The sequence below is a fragment of the Paramisgurnus dabryanus genome, chromosome 2 (genome assembly GCF_030506205.2).
Source record: "Paramisgurnus dabryanus chromosome 2, PD_genome_1.1, whole genome shotgun sequence".
Taxonomy (NCBI): Eukaryota; Metazoa; Chordata; class Actinopteri; order Cypriniformes; family Cobitidae; genus Paramisgurnus; species Paramisgurnus dabryanus.
In genome coordinates this window covers 36,750,307-36,775,905 of record NC_133338.1, presented here as the reverse complement: position 1 = coordinate 36,775,905, position 25,599 = coordinate 36,750,307, and the positions used below count along the sequence as shown (strand labels likewise).

At 37.8% G+C, this 25,599-nt stretch overlaps 2 protein-coding genes across 5 annotated transcripts in view; one reads left to right on the top strand and one right to left on the bottom strand.

The window, feature by feature from the left end:
- The window catches only part of phkb (phosphorylase kinase, beta), a 75,534-nt gene extending 69,213 nt beyond the window's left edge, over nucleotides 1-6,321 (bottom strand). For 2 of the 4 annotated variants that reach the window (XM_065289312.2, XM_065289311.2), the window contains exons 1-2: nucleotides 6,192-6,321; nucleotides 4,206-4,292 (exon numbers count right to left, since the gene is read on the bottom strand). In XM_065289312.2, coding sequence (XP_065145384.1) covers nucleotides 4,206-4,292; nucleotides 6,192-6,255 — 151 coding nt within the window. In that variant the 5' untranslated portion in view covers nucleotides 6,256-6,321. Of the gene's footprint in view, nucleotides 1-4,205; nucleotides 4,293-5,454; nucleotides 5,552-6,051 lie in introns of all 4 variants that reach the window. The other 2 variants (XM_065289313.1, XM_065289314.2) reach the window with 2 other exon arrangements.
- Nucleotides 6,322-6,328: 7 nt separating this feature from the next.
- itfg1 (integrin alpha FG-GAP repeat containing 1) overlaps nucleotides 6,329-25,599 on the top strand; it is a 194,730-nt gene continuing 175,459 nt past the window's right edge. The window contains exons 1-6 of the mRNA XM_065289315.2: nucleotides 6,329-6,561; nucleotides 6,876-6,960; nucleotides 7,041-7,180; nucleotides 7,331-7,388; nucleotides 7,519-7,593; nucleotides 7,678-7,775. Coding sequence (XP_065145387.1) covers nucleotides 6,384-6,561; nucleotides 6,876-6,960; nucleotides 7,041-7,180; nucleotides 7,331-7,388; nucleotides 7,519-7,593; nucleotides 7,678-7,775 — 634 coding nt within the window. The 5' untranslated portion in view covers nucleotides 6,329-6,383. The remainder of the gene's footprint in view (nucleotides 6,562-6,875; nucleotides 6,961-7,040; nucleotides 7,181-7,330; nucleotides 7,389-7,518; nucleotides 7,594-7,677; nucleotides 7,776-25,599) is intronic.

Here is a 25,599-nt window from a genome sequence, read left to right as displayed (position 1 = left end):
AGCCATCATTTGTTATGTAGAGTTTGGGTCAATTCAAAGAGACAGAGCCAGCAGGGCTGGGGGATAAGGAGACACTGGGGGAATTAGTCAGAATATTAATACACTCTTCAGAGAGACTCCCTCAGAGGAAGCCAGTTTCCAGACAGGGCGATAAATACATCTTTATCTGATTAGGCCTTGTTCTGTTACTGTGGTTGATGCCGGCTGGAAGACTGCAGTTTGAAAAATGTTTCACAGCAGAACAGGTCAGAAAATTAAGTACAACTGGGTTAGGTGCAAGCTCTTCAATGTAATTTAAAATGTATGCATTTGGCAGACGTTTTTATCCAAGTGCATTACCAGGCATAGATTTTATCAGCATGTGTGCTCCCTGGGATCAAACCCATAACCTTTTGTGCTGCTAAGATAAAGCTCTATTAGCTGAGCTACAGGAACAAGTTGATTAAAACCGATGTACTATCAAATATAGTCACAGCAAAGTGGATACAATGTATATACATTTATTTATTTTGTAGGCACTTTTTTAATCTAAAGTGACAATAAAGATAAGAATCTAATCTATACCCAATAGAATAATACAAGCAGAAGCAATACAAGAAGCAATGTCAGACCAAATGTGACCCTGCATGTGAAAACCCAGCTAAGTCATTTTTCAGTCTTTTACTTTTTTACATAAAATAATTTTATATAAAGTAGAGAACATTTGATGAAAATATTACCTTGATATCTTTAATACTGATTGAGCAAGGCCATGTCAAATATATGATGAATTTCATTTTTTAGAAAGTCCTGCTTTTAAGAATTTACAATTTTAAACAAGCCTATGCTGCATCACAATTGAACCATCAATTTATGTGTTATATAACACGTGAATGCTGAGATTCTCTTGTTCTCAGTAATAAATGACACATTTGTATGACAATTCTAAAAGTCTTGTAAAACAGGGTTTATTTATTTGATATGCATGTCCAAAAAGCAGAAAAACATTGAAATCAATGTACCAGGTTTCAGGTGCAGCGTGTCATATTCAGACTTGGAATTTATCACACACCAGCATCCAAAAACTGATTTTGTATACACGTAGCAGCTTTACAATCTATATAGATAACTATAATCTATAGATATTTTGGGTTGATGTTGAAAATGTTACTTCAAAAAAACTTAATGCAGTTGTTAAACAGGATGGGTCGGCTATAATCGTATGTTAATGATTGAGGGATAGAAAAAGATCAATCATATATTATTCAATTACCAGTTTTAATGGGGAAGTTTGATATACATAAAATGAAGTGGTAAAGCAATTTTTTTCCATTTTATTAGCGAATTTAAGTAATACTGTAATGTGTTGTATAAATGTAAAAAAAGCCAGGGCTCCTAATATTATATGGGGGGACTCCTTTCTTTGTTTATTTTTGTGTTATTTGTTTTTTGTTGGGATTACGTAAATAATTTACATTTAAACTACGGGTCCATTGAATGCTTGAATCTGATTGGCTGATGAAGTTCTGAGGTGTGCAATTATTTTCTGGGAAATGCACAGCGAACGTAGTTCCAGGCAGTTCTCTTGACCGCATTACAGTTCCATATCACTTGCATAGTTAACAGTAATAACGGACTAACAAAAACAACATGACAGACCCGGTGTCCTTCAGTCTCGTATAGTCTTAGATATAGAACGCATTTACTCCCAGACACTAGGGGGAGCTAGTAGAGAAATAATACTCAGACTTGCCTTGTGTGCCTTTAAGTACAAAAACCAGATGAATCCCTTTAAATATATGATGTGACCAATGTTTTGAGGTGTGGTAACCGTAGTATAAGCAGAATAATTGCCTCCGGGCCGTTGAATTATTGAAAAAATCCGAGGTGTGCATTATTTTTCGAATAATTCAACGGCCCGGAGGCAATTATTCCTTACGTGTATACTGATGGCATTTATGTACAATGCATGGCTATACCCCCCTTGTTGTTGTGTTCATATGCAATAAAAAAGTCAAAAATTATATAAAAAAACTCAATCTTATCCTACAAATAAAATTGTTACATTTTAGATGATATGGATGCAGATGTTGCATCACCTACGACACTCACTTAAGCTCCCTACAGGGTCAGAGTTCAGTTAATTCAGAGAAATCTGCTTCACAGCCTGCTATTATAGGCCATTTTCTTCTGTGCAAACCTTAAATTACTAATCAAGGCTGACTCATTTACAGGCATTACACAGGCGCCTTGGCTCTCGCTGGCAGACGTGCATCACCTGAGCAGTAACTTTCTTCTTTAGAGAAGAGAAGAAAACTAAATTACATATTATTCACACTCATCTGTGGAGCAAGGGACAGAATACATCATAGCACTCTAGATGCAAATGCTTTGAAGACTGCATCTCTCTTATCATCTATCAGCATAATGCACCTCTAAATCAACACCTAATGCTGTGGATGCAAACAGTTTTTACTGGGGTGGTTGGGATGGTGGGCATCACAAAGAGTGGAAGAAAGAGAAAAGGTGTGAGTCGCACAGATTTAGAAAAAAACAGAGAAAAAAAGAGCACAAAGAAAGAAAAGATGGAGAGGTACTTTTGCCCATTAAAAGTTAAAGCTTGTTTTCCACAACCTTAATCTTATGGAGGCAGGGGACAGATAGTAGAACTGCATTCGCTGCAATCAGGCAGGAGAGGAGAAGAGGCAATGAGAGGCAGTGAGGCATGATGTCATTACCACATAAATAGAAAAACCCAGAAACAGAGACGAGAAAAAGAGGGAGACCAAAGATAAAATAGCAATAACTTTCCTACAGGCTAATCTCAGAATAGTTCACAATAACATGTCAGTGCGTATTTCATTGTAAATGTTATGTGTAGTACTTTGGGCTAAAGGGTTTGAATGCGTCTCTCAACATCTGAGTTCAGATGCAATAACTAAGGATGATGAAAACTGTGTGAGTGATACAAGCAACGTGTCTATACTGAGATACGTTTCAGTGAAATAGAGCCAAAACTACAGTATATCACCTTTAAATATGCAACTAGCAGCATTTATCATCGCAGGATTCTCATTTTAAAGAATGTCATGGGTTACTTAAAAAAGATTACACATCGCTGAAGTCAGTTTGTCAGGAAATAAGAAACATCTTCGCTGTCACTCTTTTTTAGTTCCCTCTCTTGTGCTCTCACACTTTCTCTCATCTGGAGATCTGAAGATTTTAAATCAGCTTAAAAATAACTTAAAAGTCTTTGTGGATAGTTAGGCCTTTGTTTTGGGATGTAACTTCTTGAAACTTTAAATAAATTATCCAAGTCTAAACAAACATTTCATAGAGATGTATTTATAGTGATGGTGAAAACTGAAAAAGAAAGGGGGATTACATATGAGTGCAAGAGAGAAAGTGAGGGAGTGGGCAAGAAAAGATGACTATTGATTAAGGCTGGCAGAATAAATGCAGAGAAGCATAAAGAAATCACACCAGCTACAAATGCATCTTGCTAATGTCTTTTTTGTATGTGTGCCATGTGTGTAATATCTGAGATGTAATTGAAATTCTGACTCAATTTGTGTTATATTTCACTTCTTATTTTCTTATGTTTATATGCATTATTCTTCATTAATTTACTTTTTCTATATTAATTTATCTTTATTTAATTATTGTTTCTTATTGTACATTAAACCTACATAGTGAATACGTTTACATTTAAAGTTATGCATTTGCCAGATGCTTTTAAACAAAGCAACTTACAACAATGTATTTAATCCATGTCTTTTATCAGTGTTTGTATTCCCTGGGAATCAAACCCATGACCTATGCTCTACCAGTTTCTCTAATGCCTGAATCTGTTTTAAGTCAGACAAAGTGACACTGAGCATTAAAACACAACTTATATTATTCAAATTTCCTCAAAATGTTGTGGGTTTGATCCCATGGTGATAAAATGTAAACCTTGAATGCATTATAATTCACATTGAATAAAAATATCTTCCAAATGTATAAATGCAAAAGGGGTGATTATCTTTGCATGACAACATATTTTTTTTAGATAAAAAAAGAACTTGTTAGATATAATGTAAGAACTATTCTAACTTTTCAAGAACTGTGATCTAACATTTTGGGATTGACATAGATCTATCAGATATGGTGTAGTCTGCAGGACAGCTGCTGTTTTTAACAATCAAAGGAGATCACCACATTTATACCCAGGACATGAATCTTACCTGCACTATAGAAGCGGTCAAGTTTCTCCCAAAGGGGCTCATCGTCCCGATGCAGTGTGGACAGCTTAAGCGGTTCATAGATGGAGCCTAATAACACAGAGCAAAGATGTTTATATTATACAGTTGGTATATTATACAGTAGAAACATTTTAATGCTTTTATTATCTTTAGATGTAACTTCAAATATCTCTGGATGGAAGTGATGCGCTCACTTGAAAACCAGAAAAGCTTGTTAATGGTGCCATTATAGACTACCCGCTACATGCCCACTTTGGGCTATTTAGTATGCTAAGGTTGAGCTGACTCGCCAAAATCAAAATGTGGTTCATTTAGTCTCTAAAACCTAAATGGTTTTCTGTTCCATTTACAATGCTAAGAGCAGCAAAATGTAGATTTACTGAGATGCAAAGGCAGCAAAGCATGCCAGGAAAACAATCAAAGCAAAACGCAATACTAAATCTATTGTTTATAAGATGCATACATCAAACCAAACGCCACTCCAAACACATTGTTTGATTTCAAAATTGAAGGCACTGGCAAACTGTGAATAATGGGACGTGACAAGTAAATTCAGCTTTCAGTGGCAAAGTGAGTTTCAGGGATACCCCATCATCTGGAGCACTATTTCAGCTGCGTTTAACTTTGGAGCAATTTACATTTTAATAGAATCGACCCAGGGTCAATACCTCAGGTACTGAAAATTCACATTTCCTTGCAAATTAGCATAATTTCCATCAGCTTTTAAGTAGCAGGGACAAAGCCATCTCTTTAAGATAACTCCAGCTAAGCAGTGCACATCCAATAGGCAAATGAAAGATACTCCTAGATTTAATTTCATCACATTGATATTAAACTATGTTGCCTTGAGAAGGTACCCTCCTGTTAACAGCTTTGATCGGACATTGACAGAATGAGATGAGAGGCACTGGATTGCATTACAGATTTGATAAAGACATTTCCCTCATGATATACCAAAGCTTATTTATGCATAACCCTTTCACATCTGTATTACAGATAAAAAACTAGTTAGTACTAATTTTTCTGCCATGATTATGAATTTAATTATGCACACAGTTTCGATTATGCATAAGAGACTAATTTCTGGACCAAGATTGAATGCAAGGTTTATACAACAATTTCTATTGGTTTTCTGGACAGCTAATAGCTTGACATCCAATACTTCACATTAATTTTTTTGTTTAGGTAAAGAGTGGCTTATCCATGAATCAATCACCACAGGCCAACTTACCACAGGTCCGAAGTTTGCGACAGGCATTCTGAGCCTCGTTTGCCGTGATGGCCATTGTTCAATAGACGAACTCTACGCCAGTCCTCTATTAGTTAAACTACAACATTAGTATATTTCAGAGAGTTAGTAGAGCATTAAGAGAAAAGACAAATTACATGGAATCACAGCAATGAGGTATTCAGTCATTGTTACCAAATGGGCATGCAACAAATTACACATTCAGAATTTAAGAAGAAAGGATGTGGGTAGACTGACATGAGCCAAATGAGATGAACATTAAAATGTGTGAAAATATCCAAGACACCAGTAAAGTACAGTGCCACATTAAATTCTTAACAGATTAATGACAATTTGTGATGTGTAGCTTATCTTATTTATTTACAGTACTGTATATATGCTACAAAATATACATGTATCCTTATAATGTTATTTTATTTTAATGACAGTCTTGCAGATTCAAGCAAGCACTGTATTGACGTTTACAGAAGACCCTTAAAACATTTAGTGACTGAACTCTCTTCCTTTAAAAAATTAAAAGGTTAGTGTGCAGTTAAGATCTAAATATAGCCCCTGATGAGTGTAGACTTCAAGCCTGACCTTTGGGTTCTGCTCCCTGCTCTCACATGCAACAAGATAACTCGTGTTAATGCGCCTCAGACAACGACTCAAAATGCACACGAAGTACAAAAACACACTCTTTAATCGTGCCCCATGCCATGCATCTTAAAAAGCCAAACCTGATCGCTTAGATCTGGCTTTAAATTCCAACAGCTTCCAGCCGACATCCGCTAAATTGGCCATGATAATATAACAACAACATCAAACTGACGCTGTCGTAAACACACGTACTGTCGCAAAGCTGCTGTCAGTGAGCTGCTGTAAAACGACGTGCCGTATTCCGGGTTGTGTTGATACAGGCTAGCAGCAAGATGTTGCTGTCATGGAAGATGGTTTTGCCGTTAATGCTGTGTTTTGTTGGGCGACATGTCACGTTTGCGTTACAGGACGTTACCAGTGATTTATTTGGCTTGGAGAATTCCGGCACAGTGGCAGCTTTCGGTGACTTTAACTCGGATAAACAGACTGATATCTTCATCATCAGAGAGCGTAAGTGCAGCAATGTAAACAAATGTTAAGAATGATGTCTTAAACATAAATTGTGTATGGTTTATGTCAAATTATAAGTTACGCAATTTATTAGCACGTGTAAAGTTGGATATAGTGTCATTGTACAGCTCACTGCTGACGTCTTGTCATTTGACAGGGAGGTGTGGCTGCTTGTTTAGTTGATATGTACCATATGGATATACCAACATAGACAGTATTTGGATTCATCATTTAATAATGTACTTTATTTTTGTATTTATGTGTGTTATTATCGTCTTTTGTAATGTTAATGACGTCACATATTTTTCTTTCAGACTCTGAGCTGTTGATTTTCTTGGCTGATCTGACAGCTCCTTATTTTAAACCTAAAGTCCATCTGACTAAAGATGCTTTCCCACGGTAAGAATATACACTGGCTCGGCATTTATACGTTTGCATTTTTATATTATTCTGAGCTTTTGTTTCTTTCTGCTCTGTAGTGGCATCAGCATCAGTGGTGTTGTCCCGGGTGATTATGACGGAGACTCTCAGATGGATGTGCTTCTCACTGGACACCCTACAGGCGCTGGCCCCTTAGAAACAACCGTCTTTATCTTCTGGGGGCATAACCAAACTTTAAGTAAAGTCTTTTAGACTTTTTAGACATAACATATGGGCGTGCTATCATTGAATTAAACTGGAATCTTTATGAATTTGCTTGTTTTAAAAATCTTGAAAAAGATTTACATCTACAGTATGTGAAATTGCTATTTGTTATGTTCTTTCACAGACCAGAGTTCAAGGATAGATCTGAACCAGACCTTTCGAAATGAGCCACTTGTCATGGAGTACGTACATTATGTTTTCAGTAAATATTACATTAAAATATAATGGTTATGCTGTATTTATTCTGAACATACAGTTAGTTAGCAGCTGCAGCTGTGTTATTCTTATTTGTCTTTTCCATGTACACCGTAGCTTTAATGGGGACATGATTCCAGACATATTCGGAGCTGATGGGGAATCAACAGTGGTTTGCTACCTAACTGATAGGTATGTTTTTTCCAGATCTGTTAAAGTTTATTTCTTGCTGCCTGTGTCAGGACAATAACGTATGATTTGGTTTTGTTTAATCAGAAAACAAAAATGTGATGAGAAGGCTCTTGGATCTAATGTCAAAATGCGTGTCCCTCACTCCAATGCGTTCATCGACCTTAACAAGGACTTTACTGCTGGTGAGTAGTGCTGCTGTTGTGTTGTCCTCAACTCTGTGGTTTAAAGTGTCAAAGAAGGTTTGCAAGGACATGCTCTGTGCTGAATCAGAGGATCTGTTTTTCTCAGTTTTGTAGCTATCAGTTAGAATTGCTGCAGATCCCACACCGAAACCTGTTATCTGATAGAGAACTCTGAGTGGTGTTTGATTTATTTATAGGTTGCAGAACTTGCAGGACTGAATACAGTTGGAGAGCCTTATCAACACTGGACACATATATTTATAAGAAAAGATCAAACTGATAAAAGATGGTATAAGTGAAATCAGTTTTTGACCTTTCATGTATCTTGTCTTGTCGTGTAACTTCTCTGGTCAAGGAAAGGTCAGGAATCGCACTTGACAATACTGTTACAGTGTAAATATTGAAAATGTTTAGGTTAGCAAATAGAAATTTTTCTGGCATTTTTCTAGACAGTTAACTTGTTTGGTTACCTTTCACACATTACTTTTACACTTAAATATCCACAAGAATATAGTTTGTTTGTTTTATGGTTATTATTAGTTAAGTTCTTGACTGTGCTGGTTAAGGTGTATCTACAGCTGTTTCTTGATGGTTGAGATGGTTTGAATGGAGGACCAACTATACCTGTGTAGATTTCTAGTAAGTCTAGACTAGACTAAACATGCTTTATTGCTATTTCACCTTGCTGATAAACTACCCAGATTAAGGCACATCAAGCCCCACCCTCACATTTACAAAAACTTAAACCTATATTTGATAAATTTTCAACTTGACTGAGATCAGCAGAGATTCTCATTTTCTACACCACTGAATAAAAACATTTTGAATTTGTTCTTTATTCATTGGCTTTATCAGGCTTTTCTCTCTCCATGTAGGCCTGTCATCTAGACATGATGCTTTCTGAGCCTTGTGTTTTGTAGGGGAAATTAGTATCCCATTTTTAGTTTCAAGTCTTGTGGGGGAGTGTCTGTGAAGTACAGAATCTCTCTTAGGTATTTGCTTACTGGGCTGTGATGTGGGTTTTAACTTCAGTGTGCTGTGTAATTATTACTTAAGTTTTTACATTTTAAAGGCTCTAAAGCAGTGGTCTCAAACTCCCCTTTGCGGCCCGTGTCTGCTGTCAAAAAAATAATAATAATCCGGCCCACAGAAACAATTATTTACTTAGTTTTATATTCGTTTGATTATTGATGTAAACGTTTAAGCGTTCACATGTCGGGTCAAAAAACCCATGTTAGAGAGCACCTATTTCATTGCTAAAAAACAACTTTATTTTGTATATTTGGTATAATACAATGTGTTTGCGTGGTTTCACTCTCTTCCTGAAATGCACATATTTAAAAAAGCTTATCTGAGCTCTTCCTACATAACAAAAATATGAATAGTATTAGTTTCTTTTTTATGTAAACCTAAATTTGGTGTTTTTATGGGAATTGTGGTTGGTTGATTGAAAGCTATATTGTCTATAAGAGGGAGCAATGGCCCTCTAGGAGCAGGGTTTGGCATTCCAGGTCCAGAGCGGTGGTTGACTGTTTTGTGTGACTCTGGTTAACAGGGTGGCTTAATATCATCCCAACTTGTTAAGCCAATAGCAAAGTATGAGGGAGAGAATCAGCAATATTGCAAGATGCTTCTGTCTTTCCAGGTGTTTTTGTTTTTTCTATTTTGAAGTTGTTTAAATCAAATGATCTCTTATGAGCTGTTTATGAATTCAAAGCTGTTTTCAAGGTTGAAGAGTTTCCTGGTAAGCTCGCCTGTCAGTCACATAAAATTGACTGTAATAATCCTGTTGCACTGTCTGATTCTTAGGACTGAAAATAGATTTGATTAAATAGATTAAATGCTCTCTTGTAAATAAAACAACCTGGTCAAATCTGACAGTCAATTAGTGTAGTAAAAGCTCAGATCAAAGACATCAATGAATAGAGATTCTGAAAAGGGTAAAGAGGTCAGAATGTCATATAAAGGCCTGTATGGACCACGACCAGTTATCCGTGCTAAGACGAAGCCCCTGATCTTCTACAGCACATATCTGCCCCCCTTTTGGCAGGAGCCGGCATCTTATTGCCACCCTCAAACCATCTGGAGGCTGTTCTGCTGCCACACGAGCAGCCATGCTGTTGGTTCTGATTGGCAGCCAACACAGAGAAATCCATTTGGACTTCTACAGCTGTGAGAAAAGCACAGATTAGCAAGAACCCAAGAGTGAAATAAAGAACACACCCACGACAAAATCATTCTTCACTTACTCTACAATTATGGCTGTCTGCTGTGGCAGGAGTTGGTGTAAGGGCAGGACCTCAGTGGGTGGAAGGAGGTTTTTAGCAAGTAGTATCAGCTTGAACTGAAAGCTGTGCTACTGACTTTACCTGATTTTTGATGCTCCGATGACCCATGTTTCAGTAGTGGTTTATTTATGGCTTTCACAAGAGATTATTTGCTCTTTCTTAGTTCAACAGACCATAGTTTGCCAACCACCCAATGATCTTAAAGAAAAACATGTGTCTTATGTTCTCAGCTGGGTGAACATACTTGCATATAAGGTTTTTTTAAACTTCCTTTTGTCGATAGTTTTATTAGTCATGCACAAGAATATTGTCAGTAGTATTGAAGTACTATATGAACCAAAGCATTGGACCCAAGGAAGCCATAATGACCACACATATAGGCTTACTTTATAGTCTACTACTCAAATATATATATATTTATATATAATATCATTTGTTTGGCTTTCTTAGTCAAGACTTAAATAGATTTTTTGTGTGTTCTGTGTGTGTGACATGTTTGTGAAGTATTTACATTTAGGCATTTAGCTGATGCTTTTATCCAAAGCAACTTACAAAGATAAGGGAAACAATAAAAGTGATGTGTCATAGGGAGGCAATAGTACAAAAGGTGCTTATAACAAAATACAAGTTTTCACTATTCCGAAACAATACCTGTTGAGAGAAAATCAAAGGGTTAGTGCTTTTTTTATGTTGCAAGATATGTGGCTGACCGGATTGCAATAGGAAGATCATTCCACCAGCAGGAAGAAGTGTAGGAAAATGAGTGGGAATGTGATTTGGTGCCCCTTTGTGAAGGTTACACAAGGTTCAGCTCATTTGCTGAACGTAAGGTTCTGGATGGGGTGTAGGAATGTATGAAAGTGTGAAAGTATTCCGGTGCAGTCCCAGTGAAAGTGATGGCGTTACAAGATGAGAGCCGAGCTGCTGCGTTCTGGACATAGACTGTAAAAAAGATAGACGTAGTGTCCGTGACGTCACCCATTGGTTTCTGAAGAGCGTTTTTAAGCTTAAAGTAGGTGTTGCCTGCCATCGCCATCTTGGCCGCGCGTCATCGCACATCATTTGCGGATATCCGAAAATGGGTGAAGAGGCGGGACGTGGGTAAAGCTGGGTCTGGTTGCTGAAACCAGCTTGATTCTATGACTGCAGTGGCTGTTCACCCCTCACTCATGCCCCCCCAATTATGCAGAACTTTTAAGCTTAATACATTTAAAACGGAGGAGTTACAAAAACACTTTTTGTATCAAGCTGTAAACATATTATTTTCTACTGTAAAGTTGGCCATTTTAAACATGGGGGTATATGGGAATTGACTCCCTTTTGGAGTCAGCCTCAAGCGGCCAGTCGATGAATTGCAGTTTAAGTCAGTTCCGTATTGGCTTCATCAGAGAGATCGGAAGGTTGCCCCTCGGTTCTGGACCAATAAGAGAGAGAAGATCTCTGCATTTAACTCATGCCAGTAAGTAGTGAACACTAGCACTGCAAGTCGGGAACACACACACACCCGGAGCAGTGGGCAGCTGTCACTGCAGTGCCTGGGGAGCAATTGAGGTTCAGGTGCCTAGCACCACACTCGCAACCTGAGACTCGAACCAGCAACTCTCGGGTTACAAGCCCAACTTTCGAACCACTAGGCTACAACTCCCCCCATCTCCCTGCGGATGAGCAGAGGTCACTGTGACGGTTGTGCTTTTTCATCATGGTGTATTTTTATCCATCACGTTTATTTTAATTTACCCACAGTAGTTATGTTATTAAACCATTTTATTAAACCATTACTTTGCACGGAGATTAGTGCATTAAAAAAGTGCAATCCCTTTAGCTGAGGGCTCTCTCTTAAAAGCACAGGAGAGTGGCTACCTATTTAAAATGAAAGCTTACATGGTAGATGTAAATTACTTTCTGTAAATTACAGTCCTTATTTGGAATCATTTTACAATGCTTTCACACTTTTATAAATGATGGAAATTTTTTAGTTAATTCAACAGATTACAGTTCAGCCCCCAATGACACATCTGAAACGCACTTCAGCTACAGCAAATGAAATCACATCCATTTAGGTGTCAAGGCCTCATTTCAGTGGCTTTAAGTAGAATGTCCTTTCTTCGCCCTTTGCCTCAATGTTAAATCACACAGTCAGGGATTTCTTATTGGCAATCTGGAGGTGCTGCATTGATATCGCCCTATCTGAGTTCTGGCCCAAGTGGTTTATTAAGATGAACAACCAGCTATTACTCGAGACAAAGGTGAATGATTAAGTCCAGTAAAACATGTTCCTAATAGACTAATGCAGCCATGGTTGAGCAGTTTTGTTGGCTCAGGTTAGGCTGATGCATAGCCGCAGGAGCAGTCAGACAATAACAATGAAATGAGAATGCAGAATCCTCTACATTTTCTATGTTCCTTTGGGAATATTTTTCATCATTTTTTCTTTCCCGCTTACGTTTTATGTGTCTCTTCAACAACATTTAGGTGCCGCTGGCATTCATATCACGAATTCCGATGTTTTTAATGCCCTTACTAACCCGCTGTTACAGAATGTGAAGCCTTATTAATATTAGGCGATAATTGCATAAATAATTATAAATGTCATTATGCACAAATATGCACAAAAGATGGCGATTTTCCTTTTTGACTGGTTGCTAGGCAACATTGTATTGCAATGCTCCAAACTGCAGCCAATTAGACCTCAAATCTGTCTGCGTGTGAGCGGCAAGTTAATTGTCAAGCACTGTAAAGGAAACAGATTTTCCACATTAGGGGGCTGCTGAAGTGGGAAGTTCATCAAATCATTATCTCCGGCAGTCGACCAGACTCGCACCCACAGTTGAACATTTAGCTTATATTAGACCAAATGGCAGCGACCGTTTACTGTCCCTGTAGCATTCATTGCTTGCTCTATTAGAAATTTTCTAATTGCCATTTTGGTCTAATAAAATAGCAGAATTAAGCAGATGCACCTGTTTACGCAAGATGCCGCTCTCTGACAGAAATACATTTAGGCTCATCATGATTTTTTTTGAAGAGTGCTCATCGTAATGCCAGGATCTTTGTTTGTCTCAATGCATGGCACTCAGGAGACCAGATCTGCAGAACATAACAGGTGGATAACACTAACTGGGCATTCCTACTTGTACAGAACTGGCAGAGCTTTACTAACAAATACCCGGAAAAAAATGACGGTAGAGATCTCATTATTTTCCCAATATGTGTGTATTTTCACCTCCTCCCATTTTCATAGGAGGTGAACATTCTCGAAGGAACGGAACTGAAATGCAGCTCCTTCCAAATATTTGGCAGTGTGACTAAAAGATAAATTGTAGCATTTTCATGATGAATAAAACTAGAGGGAGAAACAAATGAGCAGATTTGTTGCTGATAGTTGGCTGAGGTTATGTTTAATCTCACCACACAGTTATTGTCTAATGTTAATCTGTTCCTTTGGGGGAAATATGTGCATACTAAAGAATAACGGATAAGATTCAGCCACCAAACCTAATTAAGTTTAGTTTGTGTTAATCAAGCATTTTTTAAAAGGACCGTGACTTTATTTGTCCCTCGGTCAATTAGTGAGTGAAGCTAATGGAGGACTCTGTTTAAGTGGATCAGTGTCCCAAAAGACTTGGCAACCTGCTTAAGCTGGTTCCTATTCTCTCTCTCTATTGCACTCTCAGCCACCCCAGGGCCAAATTTTTCCACCCCCACTCTTTTTGACGTTTTGTTTGTGCTCGGGGTGCTCTTGTTAAAAACTATTATTATGATTAGATGAGTTAGTCTATGCTGGTGTGTTCTGACAGACAGACATACTCAACACATACTCAGAAATTTGACTTGTTGAGTAAGTAAAAGTTACACAAAAGTTAAAATTCTGTAATCAATCATTAGTTACTCTCATATAATTCCAAACGTGTGTACTAAGTTGCTTTTCTATTGCATGGTGTGACTCTGCTTAGCACCACGTGGCTAGGCTTGCTTTATTTGGCTCAGTTTGTTTTTCCACTTTAGTTTAGTACTGCTTCATAGTGGGTGGGATTACAGACTTATCATTATAGTTGCTTATCTTTATCGTAAATCCGTTACAAACAAGCACACACCACGGGAGCAACGGAAGGGTATTCTTGATTCTTGGCATGTGAATGTTTTTCACCACTAAAAGGGAGTATGGAAACTTGTACAGATGACAACATGGCTTGGTTTGCTCAAAGGTGTACAAGTTAATCTTGTATTTAGCAATGCCGCTGGTAGTAACTATTCTCTCGGACAATTTAGTGATCTGCAGTGTTTCCACGTCACTAGGGCTGAAACGATTCATCGAGTTACTCAATTAACTCGATTCAAAAAATTCCTCGAGGCGCCGAGGTCTGATTCACACGGACCGTTGTTCAATGTTCAGGAAGCACATTATAGCACGTGATACATTTTGAATTTAGTTGGCGGGATGGCGGAGAGTAAATATGTCCATAAACGGCAGAGAGAGAATGTCTAAAGTTTGGGATCATTACATTCTTATCATTACATTACATTCAGCATCTGAACCGAAAACATCCACTGCTGTTTCACCAAGCGTTGCAGAAACAAGTTAACGTAGCTTTCGCTGATTTTAATCCCATACTGTATTTGTAGCAATGTCGTTATGCGGTTTGACTAGATATGATGTTTAGCTTTGATGCTTTTAAGTAGTAAACGTATTCACGTTCACACCCACGCATGCACCCTCATCTCTTTCACGCGAGTCAGACCAATCACACAATGCATCACATATGCTTAAACTTTTATGTAGCCACACAACAATAATTTCAGCATGCATTCACTGTATACACCCGGACGTGATGTTGAGATTTTTCTATTGGATGCTTCACCTAAAATGCACCGCAATGCAAGTGATGCAAACCAAATGCAGCGTTCTATTGAAAATAAAGCAACTGAACGTCTGACTGGGGTGTCACTCTTCCTCACGCACAGCACGCGTGCACACACACACAAACAAAGGTGCACATGTGCCCGCACACACACAGGTTGTTACCATAGCAAATAGGCTCACCCCAGAAATTATATATTATTTCTTAGTAGCCTAATGGGAAATGCTGCAGGTGTAGAAATGTGCATAAACCAGATATTTACTTTGATGTCAGGGCTAGATTACAGCATGAAACCTGTTGTGCATATTAATAAATTAAAGTGCACTGCTTAATTGTTGGCACCGGCACTTATAAACACTAAATGGGTAAAAATTGAAATAAATAGGCTTATTTTTTGGAGCCAAATGTCAATACCTCTGTTTTTTGTTTTTTTTAAATGAAAGCCAAATGCTTGAAAATTTTACAGCCACGTCATTTTCGTTATGCATTATTTGTTTTGGTTGTTTAAAAAACACACAACATTTTTATCCGATTAATCGATTAATCTATCGATTCAGTGCTAGATTTCTCGATTACAAAAAGAATCGATAGCTGCAGCCCTACACGTCACGTAGGGCTGCACGATAAATTGCATGTGATAGTCATGCTCATCTCGTCAGTGAGGCCGGTTCCTTTATTAGTAGTAAATCGCCATCACCTGCTTTCAGATGGAGCGTCATTTACTACACAAAGCCGTAGCATAGATTATCGCAGGCCTATTATAAGTGAACTACGGCTTTGTGCAGTAAATCTGAAAAAAATCTGAAAGCAGGTGATGACGATTTGCTACTAATCAAGGAACCGGCTTTACTAATGAGATGCACAATGACTATCACATGCAATATATCATGCATCCCTTACGTCACGTTTTAGTATCAGTATAGCTCGCTTAGACGCCTAAATAAGGTGGTACAAAAAAGGACCATGTACTAGGTACTGTACACAGTGGAAAACCCCTAAAAGTGGGCTGTACCAGGCCGTATAGACCCTTTTACTGTTTGTACATAATGATGACATGGCAACGTATGCGCGCGCATATTCGCAACGGAAATATGGCAAGAATCAGCAGTGAATCAAAACAGACAAAGAAAGTTATCTTCTATCTCTCTAAAGTAGTTTGTCGCTATCAAACATAGAATATGGCAAAGCTCTTGAAAGACAGACACCCCGATCTCCTTTAAGAATTCAAGGTAAGTTTTAATTCACATTAACATTATATACAAACTGTAAAACTTTAATTTTATACTGAAACCCAGACCCTATATTATGTTTGTTTGAGGCAGCTGCCATTAATGCCGTGTAACCAGCTAACTTTATGCTAGATGTTAATGTTTTGTGTAACGTTAAGTCAGTTATTTGTTAATGACGATGCATTTGCAACATTATAACTATCTATAAACGGGCAACCATGCATCGCCATTTAGTCATCCTTTCAGCAAAATGTAGCCTAATGTCACTGGATGAAGAATTAAAATGTTAAGGGTTTTTAATAACTATTTTCATCCTGCAACAATGTGAGTGATATTAAACTAATGCTTGCATTCAGAGTGTGCGCGTGCGTGTGTTTATAAGTGGACCTTAGCACCTGTAGCTTTAGCTGATTTATTAGTCATTGTTTAAGTATAATTGTTCTTTTTTACACACTGTAGTACCGACTTAGGTACCGAGTACCGTGTACTTTTTGTGGTATTGGTACCGACTACTAGATTTTTGGTACCGTGACATCCCTAATACGTATATTATTTTAGTGCAACCAAACGCAACAACCAGACGTTTTGATGCGGGGAAACCGTTTTGATAAACTTTATGAGTTGCTTACGCGTTAGAACCACTGGGGAACAACAACACTTCCGTTGCCAAACTGCGCACGCAGGCTTTTGATCACATGGGCTGTAAAATGGTCTATTATGCAATAGGAGCGTTATATTTTGTCTACGGTGACATAAAAATGACATGAAAACTAAAGTGCGACATTTTTAAAGAGCCCCATATTACATTGCTAATATTAACGTTATCTTACGTGTATTTGGTGTAATACATTAGGTTCGCCTGGTTTATGGAAAAAAACGTCCACGTACTGAACATTATTGTTGCCCCTCTATACCCCGCCTCTCTGAAATGCAATGATTTGTACAAAGACCATCTTTCTGAAAAGCGTGGTGGGCTACTTGAATAAGGGTACATAGCAGAGTAAAGTTTTAATTAGCTATCAGTTTGTTCATACACAATTATTCTATTAGCAGGATTACACTTTTTAGTTTATGAAATATTAAAATGCCTTTCCACCCCTCAGATCTGAAAATACTTTTATAAGGGTTATATTTAAACAAAAGCACATGGGCAGAAATGTTTGCAGTGGCCCGAGCATCTAAGCTTGTTAGAGCAATATGTTGGGCAGCTTTCCCTTGCTCTTTCTGCCAGCATAATGCGAGAGAAATGAAATAAGGACTATGTGAGGTTGGCATAATCCCCTCCACTGCACCTATGTTGTTCTCGTAATGGTTTTACAAGATTATATACCCTCAGAATAGAATCTTTCCATTTTATATCAGCGCTGTCATGCTCATGAATAAATTGCTTTAAAACAGGGTTAGAGAGACGCTGTGGATTATTGGCTTAAATATTGGCTTATGCAGCATCTATTTATACTGTACACTTTCAATTTTCTATTGACCTGAATTTTGACCCCTCCTAGACTTTCCTTCTACATTCCCCAACGGTCTCTTTGACGAAGTTGGTTTCGTCTGGTTAATTAGTTAATATGAACTGAACTGTTAATTTAATTCAGTATTTATTTAATTCTGTTCAATGTTCTCAATTTTCTTAATTATTCCTAGCTCTGAAACAACTGTAGATCTACAATCATGAGGCATGAGGCTATTAACAGGCTTGAGGAGAGATGAGGTGATTACATAAAGAACCTTTTTAATAGCCATTATCATCCAGCACATTCACTGTTAGATGAGTTTAATTACAGATTTTCTGTACAGAAAGTTTATGTTTCCAAAACTACATTTTGAACAGGCACATAAGTGCAATTTAGATTCAAGATAAAATTAAATATCCAAACTTTTTCTCTGCATTCCAGGGTGTGTAGCGTATTCCAGTCCAAGAGACTGTGATGTTTATACAGTAGCTTTGCCGTCTTGCAGAGATGTTTCTGATGAAGGACTGACCTTAAGAAATATCCAGCTTTCTCATGCTCTTTGTCTCCTGCTTTTTCTGTTTTGCTCTTACCGACTGTGTGAAGTGAATACAGTGCCTCAATGATCATAGTGGACCACGCTACAATAATCTCATAGAATATAGACTCTGTGGCCTAGTATTTATAGATTACAAACCTTTTCTTGCATATTTGAAAAGTATTCTTTGAGATTACACTGATCATGTAGGCTATCCATACATTTACACCAATTAAAAATAGCAATTTTTTCCTTGACTGAAAGTAAAACGACTCGGAGAACCAGGTTTTAATGCAAAAAAATTACTATTTCAAAACAAACATTGCAATTTTTTTTAACATCAATCTTAAACTGGTGGGACTTCCCTTGCTTAGTTTTTCAGATTACAAATTCCCTTAATAGGGAATCTGCATGGCGCAAGAGCAACTGTCTCTTAAAGGGGATGGGAGATGAGACTCTTATTGGTTTATTGCACATTACGTCCAAAACACACCCATTATTCATTACGAGAATAGGAACAACCCTTTTAGACCATTTTCCGATTGTTAAATAAGCAAAAGTGGATTCGGACACACCCTTTTAGACCATGCGCTTACATCATTAAATTAGGGCCCATAATGTTTATAACCTGCTGAAATTTCAGAATTGCCTCTGGCAAGCATTTACTAGTGTGTAGGCCTGTTTTTGGTGACTGTGTCCTGGCTCAAGGCGTCATTTGTGAAGGTACTTTACATTTAGCCTCTAAAATGTCATTTGACTAGGGTGTAAGTTTCACAGATGAGTGACATGACATTTATTTCATAATGTCATAGACTGTCTCCCAAGCTCAGCTGTAGTACACTGGGGGCTGAATAAGAGAGGTGAAGAACAGCACAACCCCTTAGAGCCCTATCCATTGAGAGGACATGACATGTCTCCTGTTCCTTTATCTTTGTGCTTCCATCTAAGTTAACGGTCTTGTCACTTTTCACATACTTGTTTTCATGGGATGCAACGTTATATACTGTCATTTACCCTCTTTATCAAAGTCTCATTCACCTGTCATGCTCAAGTTGAGAGCCGGAGTCGAAGAGCTGATATTAAGCATAAAGGTGGTCTGCTCTGATCACATCGACAGCGTCAACAGTTAGGACAGCCCAACTCAGTTCATCAATCCCTCTAGGGCATAGGAGTGAAGGAGTCATGCCTGGTTGGAGTAACAGCAATACAAATATTTTGCTCTCCACCTTTCAAACCTTCAAGAGAAAGAAACAGTCCTGCAGGATCAGCAAAAATACATATAAGAGGGGTCTTTTGTGCACTTGTGACAAGGTGCAGGCTGTTGTTTGATTTTAAAGCTAAGTTGACATAGGTCATGTTGTGATTCACTTTAACTTCCTTCCAGTTCATAATGACCTAAACCTATGGCCCTGTCCCATTTCTACCCCCTTAAAACTTCCACTTGGTTTTGAGTGCCCTTGACAGCCAAGTGCCCTCAACGAGGGAAGTTGGGGTTCAGATCTTTCCCTATGAAATGGGACACCACTATATGAAAAGTAGCATAGTGAACATGCTCACCTACGTCACATGTATTGTGATTATTAGATTGAACTCTCGATAATACGTGTTCATGTGAATGCCGGAACACACATTCTGAATATTGACAAAACGTCCCAGATCCGATGTATATATGATGGACAGACTCTCGAAGCAGTCAGGAGACATCGTCAGATAGCTTCGTGAAATATTTTCCAACATTAGTGTTCAAAACTTCACAAACACAAAACTTGAGTTCAAACTAACATTTTCCAACAATTTCCAGAATTTGAACATGCTTATTTGCAAAAGTATAGTTGTTTTTTTCCAGCGGCGTACGCCATCTTGGTCGAAAAGTTTGACCAGCTCGCTGGGCTCACAAGGTGTCCTGAGTAATTTCATCTCCCACTTCGTTTTAAGCCTGCATTGGTCCTGACTACATTTTGAGGGTTGATTCTAAGGGGAAAATAGCACTCCATCTTGCTCCCTAAAGTAATTGTCAGGCTTTGCAGACAAAGAACCCAAGCGCAGACTGAGATGGGATGAACACTGAAGACTTTAATATAAAAGGAAAACAAAAACCCACAAGGGGGTAAAATAACAATAACAGATAATACACGAACACTAACTAGGCAGGACTAAACTATAAACACTAGATGGACAAGAGTAAACACTAACAAGACTTGACTAGATAGCATAAAAGACTAAACATGAACAATACATACACCATGAAAACAGACGATCGAGCACAGGACAGCAAACACAAAGGCATTAAATAGGGGAGCAAATCAAGAGGGGAACAGGTGACATGAATCAAACAATAATGGGATAATTAACGAGGAAACAAGGGGGCGGGGTCAGGAGACGAGACCGAAAGCACATGGCAATGAACAAACAAAGCCAGTGCTCTCACACAAAACATTGGGCTGCCATGATCCTGTCACTATGACTTAAAAACTGTGACTTGAAGACAGGACCATGACAGTAATAGGACGCCCTATCCTTTCACGTGCATGCGCAAAAGCGAGGGTTAGGGCAAAAATGTGGGGGAAGGAGAGGTATTGGGACGGGCCCTAAATATGCTCCTAAAATGCCTTGTTTTAAATTCATTACATTTCTGATCTCAAAACCCCAAATACATAAACGTGACAGCTCACCTTATTTATGTTAGATTAAGTCAACAGATTAAATTAATCTGTTTGGTATTTGGCAAAAAAGAAATAGAGTGCCACAGGGATGATGTATTTTTGTAGGCCAACCAGGAAGTTAGCAGGACACTGGTTCTCACACAAAAAAGCCATTTATACCATAGGCTTTCGAAAATACAATAAGATCTGTGTTTAATAAAAGTTGAAGAGACACAAACGTTATGTTCAAGAAGTTAATCTTTACAGATGAATACAAATTTTATGAATTTTAAAGGATAAATGCATTTACTAGATATATAAAAAGCTGAATTTTGTCTTTAAAAGTCATAAAAGTTGTGTTCATCTATGAAGACTTACTTGTTTGACAAAACTTGTGTCATAAACTTTTGTTAAAGGAGCATTTCACCTGTAGAAACATTAATCTTTATTGAAAGTGTGTCATATTTGTAGTCGAAATGTAACATACATTTAGAATGTGGTGCCTATTTGACCGATAAAAGGGGTGTTTGTAGTCTCACCCCCTCAACAAAGATATTGCACTTCCTTCTTTCAATGATGCAAAATGATGATTTTAACATCATTGAAAGAAGGAATTGCAACACTGAAATCTGTATTTCTCCTGCCTCAGCGGCAACTGAGGAAATGATGCATGACCATTCAAAAACATGACTGGGGTTCTAACTATACAAAGCTTAATGCAAATGGTGTTTTGGGGTTTTGAGATCAGAAATGTAATGAATTTAAAACAAGACATTTTAGGAGCATATTTAGGGCCCGTCCCAATACCTCCCCTTCCCCTACATTTTTGCCCTAACCCTCGCTTTTTTGAAGTGTCCCTTTAAACACAGATCCCTGCTTTCCTCTATAACAAAAAAATAATACTAACCAAGCCTTGGCTATGTATACTGTGTTAGACTTGATGAGAGTATTTCTAGTGAACTTATGTATTGCTGTTCTTGTGTTGCAATAATTGCTTCTATTGTTTACCTCATTTGTAAGTAGCTTTGGACAAAAGCATCTGCTTAATGACTTAATGAAAATGTATAACATTAAAGGTATTATTACGATAACTGATGATTAAAGTGCTACAGTATGTGTTGTCCAAAAATTGATTTGTGCTGCTTGCAGTTAGCTAATTAAATAAGCTGATGGAACAGTTTTAAAATGTTTTGTCCCTTTTAAAATGTTTTGCAAAATGTTCTCCTTAATGTAACTTTGTGGAAATTCATCTGCATTGAGACTGTTTATTACATTGTATTGATCGATATACAGACAAATTAATTTGATTATAACATCATCTTCCTATTTTACTTTTGTGTCCATTATGTTACCACTAATCTCAAATATAATTATGTCTCACTGTATGCCACAAAAAATGCATACATTTAGAGATAGATAGGAGGGACAGGTTGGATGGTGTAGGGATGTGCATTTATGTCATTTTTTCATTTCGATTAATCCATAGGTCTGAAGAACGAGTACTCGATTAACTGTGGGCGGGGCAAACAGTGAAAATATACACGTCATAGTGAAAATGAAAATATTTGTATTAAAAACATTCAAATAAAACTTACTTTTGAAGAAACTATGACAGAACAATGAGCACATACTAGATTTAGTAATGAATTAAATGTTTTTAACAGAAACCTCTTACAGGAAAAGCTGCGTGATGAAGTGAAACTAAAGAGTTAATAAACACAAACCGAAGCACTTTCTATATGACGCACTCTACATAATATTAAGCCTTTATACAACATAAATGTACAACGTGCATCTATCTGCATAAAATGCAAGACTTCAACTAAGTTTCCAACCAAGTTATGTACAGAAAGTTTAACTCCTGTTGTGGATGTGCATCATAAACAGCGCGCTTTTAAACACGTCCAGTCAAAGCGCAGCTTTAAGTCTTTTGCTATCTGTTTAGCGATTAGCTGTGTCGTGTCGTGTCGTCCCGTCCCCCTTACCTGTTCTCCATCAAGATGTATTGTTTTTGCTCGTGTGGCTCTCTGGTGTCTTGACATTTGATGTTAAAATATGAGATGATAACCCATTGAACTTTTGACGGCGCTGTATATTTTGTACCTGACTGACTATTACCGAAAATCACGGCATCCTTTTAAACCATAGTGCCTCAGTGATGTGAAGTGTGGCCGGCTTCATGGGATCGGCAGGCTGCCGCGCATTGTGCGGATCGGCGGGTTGTTGTTGCGGCGCGGGTGCACGGAATTATCTGTTTGTTTTTTAATCATGCATGGTAATGTTACTGATGTCATATGCCGGCCTGCGTAGCTCGACACGATGTCAAACATGCATCTCCAGACCCAGTCTTTAATACCACATGCGCTTGTAACGCTAACCACTCATCCAATGCCACCATATCCACAATAAATAAATAAATAAACCCACTTGATCATCGTTTTCGTGATCGATCATCGGTGCCACGTTCGAGTACTCGAGCAATCGAGTACTCGTGCCCATCCCTAGGATGGTGGTGCATGTGTGCAGGTGATGCGATTCTGATTCCCAAATCAATACTTTGCATTCGATCAAATCGAGTTTGTATAACAAGAGTAGAATCCATTTGGAAAGTTTAGTTTAGTTATGTGGAAACATTTTATTTTTGATTTTGGGGAAAGTCTGCCAAACATTGTGCTGTTTTGGCTGTGTGTTGGATCTGCTGCATGCACATCCTTCCAAAAGATCTGAAACGAGCAGTTGAAAGATAACTTCAGTATAAATCATTTCATTCTGTTGTCAGAATACGTGATGCCTGTGTTTGTTTTGTTTGTGTTCTGCTAGAGCCTGTCTCTACAGCACTCGACTGTGCCGGGAAGTGCAAAATGTATTGGACACGACAGCAAACCCCCAGCTAGCAAGTAAACGAAGCAAAGTGCTGTTGCTCATAATAACACATGTGAACAGAGGTTATGTAAAAGTCTAAAAGGCACAATAGGAAAAATTACAGCCTGTTAAATTATAAGGGTCAGAGGGAGTTTAAAATGCAAATTATGCCTTTTAAGGTGCAAAGAAAACCTTGATTAACATTATAGTGGACCTCAAGGGGGAATAGAGTGTAGTAAAAATGAATTTTAAAAATAGGAGTTTCAGGAAAGCAGAATTATTGCTTTTTTGCAATGCTATCTAAGACAGATTCAAGTCATCTTTTACCCTAAGCTCCCCAACCTTGGCCCTTTTTTTACATGTGCAGAAGTAGCAAGAACATAGCTAGAGAAAACAACTGCTGCACTCTCTTTGTCGGCATGACGCCTCAGAGGCGGAGGAAGTGCCTCGCAACAGGCGAGCAGATTATAATGGAGATCATTCTGTGTGCAGCGTGTCAGCATTGTTTGGAACTAATGAGAGCACAGAAGTTGTGAATGGATCGTAATTAACTACCAATCGGCACCTCGGCCTCCCCTCGTTTGTCATTTAGAGCTTTAGTGCTTTTGTCTTGTAAAAACACTCTCCTCTGTATTTAACATATGCTCTTTTCACCCTACAAATGTGACTGTTTGGATGGAGAAAGAGAGTGTGTGTTTGTGTTCACTTACGGGGCTTGAGATGAGTATGCTTGTATTGGTTTTGAGTCGTGTGGCTCCCAGCAGTGTTATATTTCATAAAGTTATGAATACCGAAGATTCCAAAAATCACATATTCTCATGAACATCCTCAGAGTGCTTCTAAAAAAGGTCCTATAATATGTACCATGTAGGTACAAATATGTATCTTTGAATTGCCAATATGTACCTTTGAAGTACTAATATGCACTTTTGGGGTACAAAGGTGTACCTTTTTGAAAGGGCACTGTCCCAGTTATAACTTTTATACACTGTAAAAAATAAATTGTTGGCTCAATGAATTATTTTTTAGTAACTAGTTCCACAGAAATTTTACGTTCACTCAATTTCTGACTCCAAAGAGTTACCTGGATTGATGTTTTTTAGTTGGCCGAAACTTGACTCAAATATAAAAAAGTATGTTTTCTCAACTAGCTTTATAGTTCATTCAACTAAAATGTTTTAATCAGTTGAATCTTTAAAAACTTACAGTAAAGACTCTATCAAATAAAATTTAAGTATTTACTCAATGTTTTATGTGTTACTTCAATTAATATTTATTATTTGGAAATTTTTAATAAACTTTTTAAAATTATTTATCAAATAATTTATGCTGGTGTTGTTAACAAATAATTAACTTCAGTCACATAAAAACAAAAGCTTTATTCACTTATCATACAGACTGAACATACAGAATTAAGTCTTCTCTAAATAGAAGGCAATTCTTTCGCCATGCATCCCTCTGGTCTGCCTCTCTCCACATCATCACCGCTCCGGTTTGATAAACAGAGGAATATAAATACACCCACACATACATAGATGTTTAATATAATAAAGCTTGACGGTGAAAGACTTTATACCCTAAAATTGCCAAATTTCCCTCAGACATCACACGTAATTAAATTAAACACTATTGGGCGGTTTTCTCGGACAGGGCTTATCACTGACTAAAATACTGACATCTCTTAACATATGAGTGCTATTGTTTTGTCTCAAAATGCACGCCAGTATTGTATTTTATAAGGTTTGTTTGTAAAAATGTCCCAATTATAATTAAGACGGAGTGACGTATTTCAGTGACGTCATGCGCAATCCAGTCATTTATATAGATCAGTGGTTTCACCCAACAGTTTTTATTTATCACTGCTCCCTTAGCAACACCCTTAGCAACCACACGAATCAGTTTGAGAATGGTTTGTTGTTTTTATTTGAGCTTTCATGCATATTACACATTGG